Source organism: Pseudorca crassidens, chromosome 3, assembly GCF_039906515.1.
Source record: "Pseudorca crassidens isolate mPseCra1 chromosome 3, mPseCra1.hap1, whole genome shotgun sequence".
Lineage (NCBI taxonomy): Eukaryota > Metazoa > Chordata > Mammalia > Artiodactyla > Delphinidae > Pseudorca > Pseudorca crassidens.
In genome coordinates this window covers 59,263,325-59,277,603 of record NC_090298.1, presented here as the reverse complement: position 1 = coordinate 59,277,603, position 14,279 = coordinate 59,263,325, and the positions used below count along the sequence as shown (strand labels likewise).

Here is a 14,279-nt window from a genome sequence, read left to right as displayed (position 1 = left end):
GATATTTCAGAAAATGTTAGTGCTAATTTGAGAACTGTGGAGGCGCCAGTATGCCAACCAGCATCTTGCTACCTTGATCTGGACCTAGGAATCTATAGACAGGTCCCTGCAGGCATCCGTAGGCTGCTGTTGAAGTTTTGTTTGAGCATCTTTGATTTAGGATTCTTTTGTACCTGGTTTTGTGGTACCTGACAGAAATCCAAAGACCTGGTAAGTTAGAAAAATGTAAAGTCTCTAACCTTATTACAAGCAAAGCATTCTGGAGAGAATCTTTTCCCCTCTTCTGCATATCAAAATATGGTAATGGAAGTTGTGGCTCTGACATCATAGAGACCATAAAGTCTAAAGGAAAAACATGTCCACATGGATTTAATTAGCCTACTTCAGATCATGAACATACCTGTTCTCTTATGCTTTTTGATGATCACACTCTTCAGAATACTGTTTTTTGGAAATAGTGGACTAGGAAGAGATATTTACATTTCCCATAACTAGGATGACCATGTATCCCCATTTGACCAGGGCAGTCCCTAATCCAGCAAAATTATTAGTACCACTCCCTTTCACTTTCAGACGTGCCTTGTTTAGATGACCTAGTACAGGAACCAAGCAAATAACTGTTGGAAAAAATGAAATTTGGACAAGGTGAAAAAAAGAGAAAGAGAGAAACTTTCAGTTTTATTTAAGTTTTTAACTGTATAGTTTCTAGCATACTACTGTGTAAATAGATGGTTAAATCTTATGTATATCACTCTATATTATAAATAATTGCTAGTTACCTAATCTTAACCCCCGATAGACTGAGAAGATCTTTGAGTTCAGAGAGATTTTTGTGGGCTCTTGCTTCCTATTATATTCCCAATGCCTGGCATATAGTAGCTTCCAAGTAAAATGTTCATTGAATAAATGAATGAGTGAATGGAAACATGAACATGATCCAAAGGACTGCTTATTTTAAAACTGAATTTACTTACAGTTGACGGTCCTCATAGGTGGACATTCCTAGATCTCACAGGCTATAACAGAATTTGTGGTGAAGAATTCAACAAATGGTAAATGGGATTTTGGTTAGTTAATACTATCTCCTTTATCTGAATTAATCTCCCTTATCTGAATTTTCTGTCTAACTGTGAGGTATAAGAGTGATGGCCCTTCAGGCTTAATTTCCAAAATATACAAACAGCTCATACAACTCAACAACAAAACAACAAACAACCCAATCAAAAACTGGGCAGAGACCTAAATAGACATTTCACCAAAGAAGACATACTGATGGCCAATAGGCACATGAAAAGATGCTCAACGTCGCTAATTACTAGAGAAATGCAAATCAAAACCACAATGAAGTATCACCTCACACCTGTCAGAATGACCATCATTAAAAAGTTTACAAATAACAAATGCTGGAGAGGTGTGGGAAAAAGGGAACCCTCCTACACTGTTGGTGAGAATGTAAATTGGTGCAGCCACTATGGAGAACAGTATGGAGATTCCTTAAAAACCTAAAAATAGAGTTGCCATATGATCCAGCAATCCCACTCCTGGGCATACATCTGGACAAAGCTATAATCTGAAAAGACACATGCACCCCTATGTTCACAGCAGCACTATTTACAATAGCCAAGACATGGAAGCAACCTAAATGTCCATCGGCAACAGATGAATGGATAAAGAAGATGTAGTATATATACACAATTACTACTCAGCCATAAAAAAGAATGAAATAATGCCATTTGCGGCAACATGAATCGACCTAGAGATTATCATACTAAGTGAAGTAAGTCAGAAAGAGAAAGACATGTGCCACCTGATATCACTTATATGTAGAATGTAAAATATGACACAGATGAACTTATTTGTGAAACAGAAACAGACTAACAGACAGGAAACAAACTTATGGTTACCAAAGGGGAAAGGGGGTGGTGGGGGAGGGATGAATTAGGAGTTTGGGACTAGCAGATACAAACTGCTATATGTAAAATAGATAAACAACAAGGTCCTACTGTATAGCATGGGGAACTATATTCAGTATCCTTTAATAAACCATAATGGAAAAGAAGATGAAAAAGAATATATATATGTATAACTGAATCACTGTGCTGTATACCAGAAACTAACACAACATTGTAAATCAACTATACTTCAAAAAAAAAGAAAAAAGAATGATGGCCCTCCACATTTTTCTCAACCAGAAATTTCAAAGAGAACTATTTCTCCTTTCCCCTCATCCAGTTTACTTCTACATATCATTTTGGATTCATGGTATCAAGAAAATCATGAGTCATGAAGATAAGTGATAAAATGACTTGCTTCAGTAAGTCAGAGATAATGGAAGAGCTTTTTACTTATTTGAGTTCTACACAAAAACTAGTTAACTTGGCAACTTGAGGCAATGTATTGATAGATTCCAGGATGTTAAAATGTGGTATATTAACACATTTGAGGATATATGTTGTTTCTAATGAAAGATTCTAAACATACCAATGCTAATCTTTAAAAATGAAGTTCTGTTCATGAAATGTTGATGAAATCCCTGAAGTATCTATCTCTAAAGTCCTTTATAAGCTTTAAAATGGAGTGAGTCTATGATGCATTTTCCCTTAAAATTTCACAGCTTTGTCCCAAGCCTCTCTCCCCTCTGCCTACTTGGTTGTAGTTCCCCCTTTGTGTTACTGAGGGAATCTTCATCAATATTTCAGTATATATTGGAATGGAAAAAATGAACATTCCCAAAACTTCTATTACATAATGTGAACATTATGTATAAAAATATTGACATATTTTTCACAAAGTTCTTTAGAAAAACATTCTGTTAATATAGATCACATTTCATTATTTACCTGGAAAGCCAGTTTTATATGTTTATGTCCCCTGTCACCATAGTACCAAGACACTCAAAACACATGAAGCTGAATGTATTCATCTAAGCAAAGCAAACAAACAAACAAAGAGTATCTCCTGAGGCCTTTCTTTTCCCAGGCTATCATTTAATGCACACTGATTATATAATTTATAATTTTCTCTCAGGAAGATCTAACATCACTTGTTCATTTGAAATAGAATATGCTTTTTCAGGAAAAAAATAGACTTTTTTTGTTTTTAATGAAAATGGTCTTTGACCTACTTATAATCTGTTGTGAATAAATGACTTTAAAGAAAGAGTTTTCTTCATTTCAGTGCTGTTATTGTGCTTCATTTCTCTGTAAAAGTATATGTAATAGAACACAAACATTCACAGGTGCTTCTGTTTTATGTGGTTAAGAACTTCTTAAACAGCCAAGGAAGATGGGTGCCTGATAACAGAGCACAGGGTGTTTATTTCAGCTCCTGTTTAAACTCCTGATCCTTTTTCATTATTTTAATCGTATTTTTTTTCATCCTGGTACTTTATATCTACTGGTAGGGGAGGAAAGAGAAGAAAACAAATTACCTGTTGAGCATTTGCCATGTGCCAGACCCCCTGCCAGATTATTTTACATACATTAGGACATTTAGGAGCTTCTTTTTAGTAGAACTTCAAGGTTCACGTCTGTACGACAGAGACACAGAAAACCTGAACACTTTACATATAAAATCAAGTATCTCAAATCCAATTCAGCTTAAAGAACCACCTATTAATTTCAATTTTCCCCTGAACAATGAGGGCCTAAATAGTTTTAAACTTCTAAGTATAATAATCAAGTCTGGTTCTTGATGCCAGTACAGTTTCACAGATGGCTTTTGATATTATCAATGTAAATCTGCAAAATTATTAATTTAGTTTTAGATATCCAATCATATAATACTCTATCACCATATTTATCCTTTAGGATCCTTCATTTATCAGAAGACACTGAACTTTATTTTTTTTTCTTTGGCTGCATTGGGTCTTCATTGCTGCGCATGGGCTTTCTCTAGTTGCAGCGAGCGGGGGCTACTCTTCATTGCGGTGCGCGGGCTTCTATTGCAGTGGCTTCTCTTGTTGCGGAGCATGGGCTCTAGGCACGCAGGCTTCAGTAGTTGCGGTGTGTGGGCTCAGTAGTTGAGGCTCGTGGGCTCTAGAGCACAGGCTCAATAGTTGTGGCACATGGGCTTAGTTGCTCTGTGGCATGTGGGATCTTCCCGGACCAGGGCTTGAACCCGTGTCCCCTGCATTGGCAGGTGGATTCTTAACCACTGCGCCACCAGGAAAGTCCCTGAACTTTGTATTTAAATAGCCATAGTAGAATTTTTCCCCCATCATAACTAGAGCAGATGTATTTTTACAATTCATTAAAATTATTCTTAATCATTTTGCCTTTGATTGGAATTATATTTCTGATTCAGGATGAGAATGTATACATAAGTATGTTCATTTTCATTTGTAACTAGAGCAAGTGATGTTTCATTCCATAATCGTAATGAAGTTTAGAATGCTTAGTTTGTAAGCACAAGTTCTGGAAGTCTGAGTTCAATAATTTTCAAGTTAGAAGTGAACCTAATAGATCAGCTAGTCTCGGACCTGTTTTACAGATGATGAAACTGAGAACCAGAGGAGTAAGATGGGTTAGGGATGTGTCAGAAGTGAACCATCAGTTAAAATAATGAATCTGATTATTTTTGCTTTTGATATATTAAGGGAATTTTTTTCAAAAACAAAGGAAAAGAAACGAAATTGAGTTATCTGTAGTGAGGTGGATGGACCTAGAGACTGTCATACAGAGGGAAGTAAGTCAGAAAGAGAAAAACAAATACCGTATGCTAACACATATGTATGGAATCTAAAAAAGAAAAAATGGTTCCGAAGAACCTAGGGGCAGGACAGGAATAAAGACGCAGACGTAGGGAATGGACTTGAGGACACAGGGAAGGGGAAGGGGAAGCTGGGACGAAGTGAGGGAGTGGCATGGACATATATACACTACCAAATGTAAAATAGATAGCTAGTGGGAAGCAGCTGCATAGCACAGGGAGATCAGCCTGGTGCTTTGTTTCCACCTAGAGGGGTGGGATTGGGAGGGTGGGAGGGAGATGCAAGAGGGAGGAGATACGGGGATATATGTATACTGATTCACTTTGTTATACAGCAGAAACTAACACACCATTTTAAAGCAATTATGCTCCAATAAAGATGTTTAAAAAAATTCATCAGCCTTACATAATTGTGTATTATCATATGTAGTATTTGTGTTGTGTATTGTTTTTAAGTGTCAATGTTCATTTGGATTTATCTACATATTTACTACTTTATTTGCTCTCCGTTCTATTTCACTCCTCAAACTTTCCATCTAGGACAAGTTTCCTTCCCGTGTTATATCCTTTAGAATTTCCTTCATTCATAAACCCTCTCTACTTTGTCTAAAAATTATTTTATCTCACATTATTTATTGCATTTTTCAGTGGTCATTGAAATCTGGTATAAAAGACATTTTCATGACATACATTAAAGGTTCTCTTTTACTGTAAACCCCCCCCCCCAAAAACAGAGGAAAAAGAACAGTAAAAGTTAAATTATTTTTAACCTAACTAGTATGTCATTTTGAATTGCCAGTTTTGGCCACTGGATAATATGAATAGTTGCATGAGCCCATTCTTTTGCCTACTAATGAATCTATCAATTCATTTTAAGCAGACTTGTGCAGAATATCTAAAGTCTGGTGATATTACTTGAGGGAGATTTATTTCTCCCTACCTTGTCCATAAGCAGAATGGTTCCTTAGTTCCTTAGCTGTGCATTTCCTGTTGGGGCTTAGGGACAACAAGAAAAGACAAATGTCTGGTTAAATGGCCATCCTCCTAGTTGTACTGGGCTGCTAAATGTGCTACGGTTTAGAAATTTTATTTCTAGATCTCAGAGGGCACTGACTTTGCCTGGGGAATCTACCCCAAGTAAAAGTGAAAATTAAAGGGAGAAGGGCTCCTACCTTCTAATGGGGTGAATTGGTGGTTTTCACAGTTGTGATGGAAAAATTCTTTGTCACAAAGCTACAAGTAGATGTCCTTAGTTATCATTGCAAAGAAGATGGTAATAATTTGACCAAATAACGGATTAAGTTACTATCTCTCAGGGTTCTAATTTCTCTTTACCTCATTCACAAAAATTCTTTCAGTGACAGAACTTCTTTTTTTTTTTTTTTTTTTTTTTTGCGGTACGCGGGCCTCTCACTGTTGTGGCCTCTCCCATTGCGGAGCACAGGCTCCGGACGCGCAGGCTCAGCGGTCATGGTTCATGGGCCCAGCCGCTCCGCGGCATGTGGGATCTTCCCGGACCGGGGCACGAACCTGTGTCCCCTGCATAGGCAGGTGGACTCCTAACCACTGCACCACCAGGGAAGCCCAGAACTTCTTTTTTAAATCCTCCTATTCCTCTTTGCATCTTTGAGGCTCCAGAGCCACAGGTGTCTGGCCCCTTAAGCAGAACTGAACTTCCGAGCACTAGTCCACTTAATCCTCCCCACAGTGAGGACTGGAAAAAATGAATAGTTGATATTGTCAGACTGCTTAAGACTATGTGTGTGTTTGCTCCTGGTATTACAGTGCCGAACCTGTCAGTTCATATTGCTGCAGATCACAACAGCTTAGTTTTTCTAAGATCTTTCCATGGAACAGTAACAATTTACTAATGGACCCAAAGTAAAATCATTTCCTATAAAGTATATTAAATTTAAACGTTTTACATCCAATATCTGAATCTTGCTGCTTCATTCCCTCTTAGCTACCTACCTCCAGCATGACAGTCAGGGCTAGAGTGGAAGCAAAACTCCAGTGTTTGGGAGCTTCCAATTTGGAAACAGGTCTTTTAAGTGTGTGCTTCCTGCAGTCCCTTTATTTGTTGCTATGCTAACTGGCCCAAAGCTTGGTGGGAGTAGCAAGTATTGTAGTAAGAGTATAGACTGCATTGGTGAGGAAACTTTAGTTCACTGTTCTTTTATATTTAAGTGCCTGTATTTTGTGCAACCTATTAAGTTCCTGTTAAGTAACAGTATATTGAGTACTATAAATGAATTATTAAATCAAAAAAAATCTAAATCTCAGTTTCCTTGGATTCTTTCCCTTTCTTGTCTCACATGGTTGTACAAGGATTAAAGTATTGAAAAGTGATGGACAAATGTGTGATATGACTATCAGAGCACAGAAACAAGCTATAGAAGGATATGATATACCCTGGGTTGTTATCGTTGGTTACCTGGGCAGCAGGGGAGTTGTGGCAGGGAGAGGATTGCAGGAAAACCATACCTTCGGACCAAATTTAGAGTATATACGAAAGTAAAACACTGAAAGCAGTTCTAAAAGCCCTGAAAGCAGGAGACATGCAGAGTGAGCCCAGCCTAGGGCCCACAGAAGAGAATCTCAATTCTAGAACTGTGTTCCCAGCTGCTGTAGTAACAGGTTATTACTTATTTCTCAGAAGATTGATAATACAAAGCACAATATATTTTTACTTATTTTAAGTAGCTGTAGTACACTGCATGTATGTTTAATTTTTTATGAAAAGAAAAAGCAAAGAGTTTTAAAACTATTACATACTGGCATTGATGCTTTCAGGTATGCTTTCCATATGTAGACATGGAGAAAAGGTTTACTCAACTTCAAAAAAGGAAGAAAAGCTAGTGAAGTGCTTCGTCTTTAACTTTCCTGAATGTTATTTGCCTGGAATGATTCAAATAATTTTGAAGCTTGTACTATTATGTAATAAGATAACGTAGCAATTGTATAGTTACTTAACACAATTCAAACTGGGATCATAAATTTGAAATCAGTTTGCTGTATTCTTACATTTTCTTATATGAGGATTACCCTGTTTAGCTCAGTTTTCTGTATGAATGTGTTTTTTGTTTTGTTGCCCACCCCATCCCAATATAATGGGAATTGTGGATAACAACAAAGAAATCTGGAAGCTAGAAGTTGTGGTCAGCCAAAGGTGCCGGATCCTGGTAGCATGGGCTGGAATGAAACGGGTGGGAATGCAGTGGCAGATGGAGTTCAGAGATTCCTGTTGCGGAAGAGGTGGTAGAGGAGAAAGAAAAGGCAGCAGAAGATGAGAGGTAAAGGAGATGAGAACAGGTGTTTTGTAAGGAATGGTCTTTGTTTCTTCCAGTCTGATAATTATGGAAAAGAGGCTATTCTGTGAGAAACTGGGGGATGTTCTTAATACTGAGTTTTGTGGTGTGATATGTATGTCCCCAGAATTTCATGTCCATGGGCTTACCCAGGAAGTGGCTCCTTCTGTTACCACAGAGCCACTTGCAGTTTTCCTAAAGTCCTGCAGATTACAGGAAAGTCAGGAGTGTATTATGCTGACAGTGAAATTAAGTGGATCTGGGGGTGGGATTTTGGCTGCCATGACCTCTGTTCCTTTGAAAGAGAGGCCATGTGAATAGCCACTAGACAGAATATCAACCAAATAACTTTTGTGGATATATCATGGCTAACCTGTTGAGAAAGTTATAAATCAAGGCCATCACACCCTACTGACTTTAGTGATAAAGTCAGCCCTGCTTAAAAAAAAGAAGAAGGTGGGCCTAAAATGGTCCCTTTATCTTAATTTATTACAGCACGTAAGGGAGAGAGAGAGCCAGATCAGCTCCAAGCAAAGCTAGTTTAGAGTGCAAAGCAGTATTGAATAACACTTTACAATTTTACAGAAAACTTTCACATAGGTGTTATTTTATCATTTGACAAAGGTGAATGATGGGAATGGTAAGGCAAAAGGAAAAAAAAGGTTTAACATTAGCATTACTTTATTGAAAACTCCAAACTCTACTTCTGTGGGTTAATAGGTTAACAAATGTCCATCTGAAAATGCTGTTTTTCAAACACTTTTGTTATATCATCTCAGCATCCCAAGTTTGGGCCACTCTGTTTCCAGCATGTCAATTGGGAAGATGGGCAGGTTGCTTCCTGTGGAGCTACTGCTTATCATTCTGCACTTTTGTTGGTGACCTTCTCTATGTGAGCCCTATGGTGATAATTTCTGGTTACAAACAAGATGAAGCTATTCAGGTGCTCTTGGCCATCTCTTACAAGTGCCCATGTTTGGGTCTGTGACTTTTAAGGCAAGGCCCATTCACTGGAAAGAGAATAGAGTTTTTGTGCATACAGGCCCATCCTTGCTCTGATGAAACTAAGCTAATATTAGCAAAATTAATTTAAATTAATATTTAAAGCCTTATTTCCATGGGCTGTTCCTGAAGGATGAATGCTCTCCACTCCCAACTTTTGTGAGGTCCCTTGCTTCAGATAGTCTATAAAACAAACCTGCTAATGAGGGGATTATTTTGTTTACATATGGACCATGTGTAAAACAGTTTAAATTCTTTGGGTTGTAAGTAACAGTTTAAAACCCAAATCAGACTGGCTTACACCCCCCATAAAAAGGAATTTTATTGACTCATGTACATGAAAGACCAGGAGTAGGTTCTTCAGGCTTAAGCCAGTGTTCACAGAGCATGACTGAGCACCCAGTTTTTCTTGCTTTCCATTTCTCAGCTCCATGGTAGCAGCCTCTCCTCTCATCATCCCAGAGCTACATGCTTCCAGATTCAAGTCCAGAGGGAAAGAATTTGGATGTGACTCTTTCCCAGAAGGCGAAACAAAGATCTCATTGCATGTAACTTCACTCCGAATGGGTCGTGTTCTTACCCTGAATCAATGCCTGTTCACTGATTGGCCTAGATCTAAACAAATCAGGAGGTGAATGTTGGAAGGAAGAGATATTGAATTATATCCCCTGAACTGAGCAAGAACTGTCAGACCAAAAAACTAAGCAGGCAACTCCGTAAAGGGTAATTGTGAAGTTTATTGTGGGTAACTTACATATGGGTAGGAAGGATCAGGCAGAGATGACCCAGAAGCATTCATAGCCGACTCTGCCTCTGAAAAGGGTAAGGAGGATTTAAAGGGACCAAAGCTAAAAACAGAATCTGACCACTTGGGAGAAGTGTGGTTGGTCCACACTGACAGGAACCCCTGTTTTTCCTCCCTGCCCTTCCCTGAGGGGTCTCATGACTGTTAACTACCTGCATCAGCAAAAGGCATTCTTCCAGTTTTCATATCAGTTGAAGACAAGGGTAAGCTGATAGAGAACTATTAACTATCTGCGTCAGCAAAGGCATTCTTCCAGTTTTCATATCAGATGAAGACAAAGGTAAAAGCTGGCTTGGGCGCATTCCTTGTGAGTAGGCTAAAGTACAGTCATGCAGAAAGGGAAGGGATAGGACTGCAGACCTAAGATGGAGCTGACAAAATGGAGTCAGTGTGGTTCAGCCACACAGTTCAGAACAATTCCACCGGAAGCACATGGACCAAGTGTGGGGAAAGGGATGGTCCTCCAGAGGCAAATTAGGGTGGGATCACCATTAGAAGGATAAATGGGTACTTCATCAGGAGCGCCAGATATCCATGCAGATGTGTAACTATGTAAACATTTGTACTGCTTAGAATTATGAACAAAGCACTTGGACTATACATACGTCTATCTGAAACTGTCTGGCTGAGGTCACACAGATAGCATGTTGGTGCTAACCTTGGAATAAGATTCAACTAGTTGAATGACGTATAGCTCATATAGCCAGTCTCCAAGAAAGGAATCTCTGAGACTGTCAGGGAGCTTAAAGAAGCCAGTTTTAGTATCATTGGCTCTTAAACTGGCAGAGCTAAAAGGGACCCTGCTGATCATCAACTCTCTCACCTCTCAGAGGAGATGGAAATCTAGATAAGCCATGTAACTTGCTTGAGATCACAACCAAGTTTGTGTGACCTAGAAAATTGATCATCCATCTTCCAGCCTAACACTCTTTTTAGTAATAACTACCTGCTATAATAATAGCAGCTACTATTTATTGAGTGGTTGCTCTGTATTAGGCAGTAGACAGGCATTTCACATGCAGTATCTCATTTAATCTTTACAACTGTTTTATTCTCAATTTATTGGAAATTGAGGCACAGAGGGGCTTTGTATAACTACCTTCAGAAGCTTCAGTTATCCATTTTTTGCCTTGGTGTTTTAGACTGCAAACAGCCTTCTTTCTTCCAAGATAGGTCAGTGCTGATTTACAGCTTTATCTTGGGTATAGAAAATGGAGTGAGTGAAGAATGACCTGGTCAGAAAACCTGTTATATGTGCTCATAGACTTGACTAGGGTCTAGGGTTTGTAATAAGTAAATTTAAATCTTATTTTTTACCTTTTTAAAAATTTATTATTTTTTAACATCTTTATTAGAGTAATTGCTCTACGATGGGATGTTTGTTTCTACTTTATAACAAAGTGAATCAGCCATACATATACATATATCCCCATATGCCCTCCCTCCTCCGTCTCACTCCCACCCTCCCTATCCCACCCCTCTAGGTGGTCACAAAGCACCGAGCTGATCTCCCTGTGCTATGCGGCTGCTTCCCACTAGCTATCTGTTTTACATTTGGTAGTGTATATATGTCCATGCCACTCTCTCACTTCTTCCCAGCTCACCCTTCCCCCTCCCCGTGTCCTCAAGTCCATTCTCTACATCTGTGTCTTTATTCCTGTCCTGCCTCTAGGTTCTTCATAACCTTTTTTTTTTAGATTCCATATATATATGTTAACATACAGTATTTGTTTTTCTCGTTCTGACTTACTCCACTCTGTGTGACAGACTCTAGGTCCATCCACCTCACTACAAATAACTCAATTTCATTTCTTTTTATGGCTGAGTAATATTCCATTGTATATATGTGCCACATCTTCTTTATCCATTCATCTGTCAGTGGACACTTAGGTTGCTTCCATGTCCTGGCTATTGTAAATGGAGCTGCAATGAACATTGTGGTACATGACTCTTTTTGAATTATGGTTTTCTCAGGGTATATGCCCAGTAGTGGGATTGCTGGGTTGTATAGTAGTTCTATCTTTAGTTTTTTAAGGAACCTCCATACTGTTCTCCATAATGACTGTATCAATTTACATTCCCACCAACAGTGTAAGAGGGTTCCCTTTTCTCCACACTCTCTCCAGCATTTATTGTTTGTAGATTTTTTGATGATGGCCATTCTGACCAGTGTGAGGTGATACCTCATTGTAATTTTGATTTGCATTTCTCTAATGATTAGTGATGTTGAGCATCCTTTCATGTGTTTGTTGGCAATCTGTATATCTTCTTTGGAGAAATATCTATTTAGGTCTTCTGCTCATTTTTGGATTGGGTTGTTTGTTTGTTGATATTGAGCTGCATGAGCTGCTTGTAAATATTGGAGATTAATCTTTCGTCAGTTCCTTCGTTTGCAAATATTTTCTCCCGTTCTGAGGGTTGCCTTTTCATCTTTTTTATGGTTTCCTTTGCTGTGCAAAAGCTTTTAAGTTTCATTAGGTCCCATTTGTTTATTTCTGTTTTTATTTCCATTTCTCTAGGAGGTGGGTCAAAAAGGATCTTGCTGTGATTTATGTCATAGAGTGTTCTGCCTATGTTTTCCTCTAAGTGTGATAGTGTCTGGCCTTACATTTAGGTCTTTAATCCATTTGGAGTTTATTTTTGTGTATGGTGTTAGGGAGTGTTCTAATTTCATTCTTTTACATGTAGCTCTCCAGTTTTCCCAGCACCACTTACTGAAGAGGCTGTCTTTTCTCCACTGTATATTCTTGCCTCCTTTATCAAAAATAAGGTGACCATACGTGCATGGGTTTGTCTCTGGGTTTTCTATCCTGTTCCATTGCTCTATATTTCTGTTTTTGTGCCAGTACCATACTGTCTTGATTACTGTAACTGTGTAGTATAGTCTGAAGTCCAGGAGCCTGATTCCTCCAGCTCCGTTTTTCTTTCTCAAGATTGCTTTGGCTATTCGGGGTCTTTTGTGTTTCCATACAAATTGTGAAATTTTTTGTTCTAATTCTGTGAAAAATGCCATTGGTAGTTTGATAGGGATTGCATTGAATCTGTAGATTGCTTTGGGTAGTAGAGTCATTTTCACAGTGTTGATTCTTCCAATCCAAGAACATAGTATATCTCTCCATCTGTTTGTATCATCTTTAAATCTTATTTTTTAAAAGACAGTTTTTAATTTGTTGACTCTTCTTTAAACAGGAACTTCCAAAGGGTCAATGAAAAGCATCCCACATTATCTTCAAATAAATGAAATACTGTTAATCAGCGATCAAGAATTTCTCCCATGCCATATAATGGATGAGCATTGGAAGTTCTACGTGGAATGTGAGGAGCTAACATTCTGAAGCCTTGTTTTCTTAATAATTTATTAGGTATTTGTTCGTATTATTAACCAATGTTCATATTTTGTTGTGTGTGGGCTGGTGGGCCTGTTTAATACACACTTTATGAGTTACTACTTAAGATGTGTTTACTGTTTTAAGAAAAAATATAACTCTTCCACTATTGTAGTAAGATTAATCGTTTTTTGCAATTAAAATAAAGACGTTTTTGACATAAACAATATTGACTCTCTGGCTTTCTTTTTACTAAAATAAACTTCAAACAAATCTTTAAATCAACATCTCTACCTTTGCATAAATAACAGTTGTTCCTTATGGGAAGTAAGAATACAAATAGGAGTGACTATTGGTCCTGAAAAGTCCCTGGTAAAGTAAATCTACTTAAAGAAAAGAACTTAAAGTCCTGCTACCTTCCCCCATTTATTTTAGAATTTATGTTGAAATGAAAATGTAAAATTATGAAAGAGGTTTGTCTTAAGTTTCACAAAATTTAGTGTAGATAGAATTGTAACTGTGCTAAGTCTGAGAACAAAAAATGAATAAATGAATCAAGTGTTGATTCGGGGGCTGATTATTTTAAATAGGATATATTTCATCTTTAACGTTTGCTACACTGTCATGAAGATTTTTTTTAAAAGCGCTATATTCAAGAGCTTTATAAGTTTTTATAAGCTTTCTTTATACGGGTGTTTCTTAATCCTTCGATAGCCATCTTATTCTTATCTGTCATTACCCCAGGCTCCCAAATATGCTTTTTAACTCTGTGGCCTAATTCTGTCACTTCTCTCTCATTTGAGTAGACAGGTCAAAATTGCAATAAAAATTACCCTAGCAAGTGCTAGAACTTCGGGGGGGGGGATGGGGAGGAGCGATATGGTGTTGCTTTTTGATATTTTCTTATTTTAAATGTACAGAATCTTAAATATCTTTAGAATACACAAGAAACTTGTCAACAGTTGCTTGTGGAGAGAAGAATTATGGGACTGGGGAACTAAGGGGAAAGGAAGACTTTTAACTACATGCACCCTTTGGCAACTTTGAAATTGGTACGCTGTGTTTATTCTTTGTATTCAGATAAAAATTTTAAATATCTGAAAAGATAGCACCTGAAAATGTTTGCCT

The 14,279-nt window shown here is 37.9% G+C and overlaps 1 protein-coding gene across 10 annotated transcripts in view; it reads left to right on the top strand.

Moving 5' to 3' along the window:
- The window catches only part of ANKRD31 (ankyrin repeat domain 31), a 130,576-nt gene extending 117,198 nt beyond the window's left edge, over positions 1-13,378 (top strand). For 9 of the 10 annotated variants that reach the window (XM_067731016.1, XM_067731017.1, XM_067731019.1 and 6 more), the window contains one exon: positions 13,015-13,378. In XM_067731016.1, the coding sequence (XP_067587117.1) occupies positions 13,015-13,160 (146 nt within the window). In that variant the 3' untranslated portion in view covers positions 13,161-13,378. Of the gene's footprint in view, position 1; positions 4,891-13,014 lie in introns of those variants that run through there. The other variant, XM_067731024.1, reaches the window with a different exon arrangement.
- The last annotated feature ends 901 nt before the right edge of the window (positions 13,379-14,279 follow it).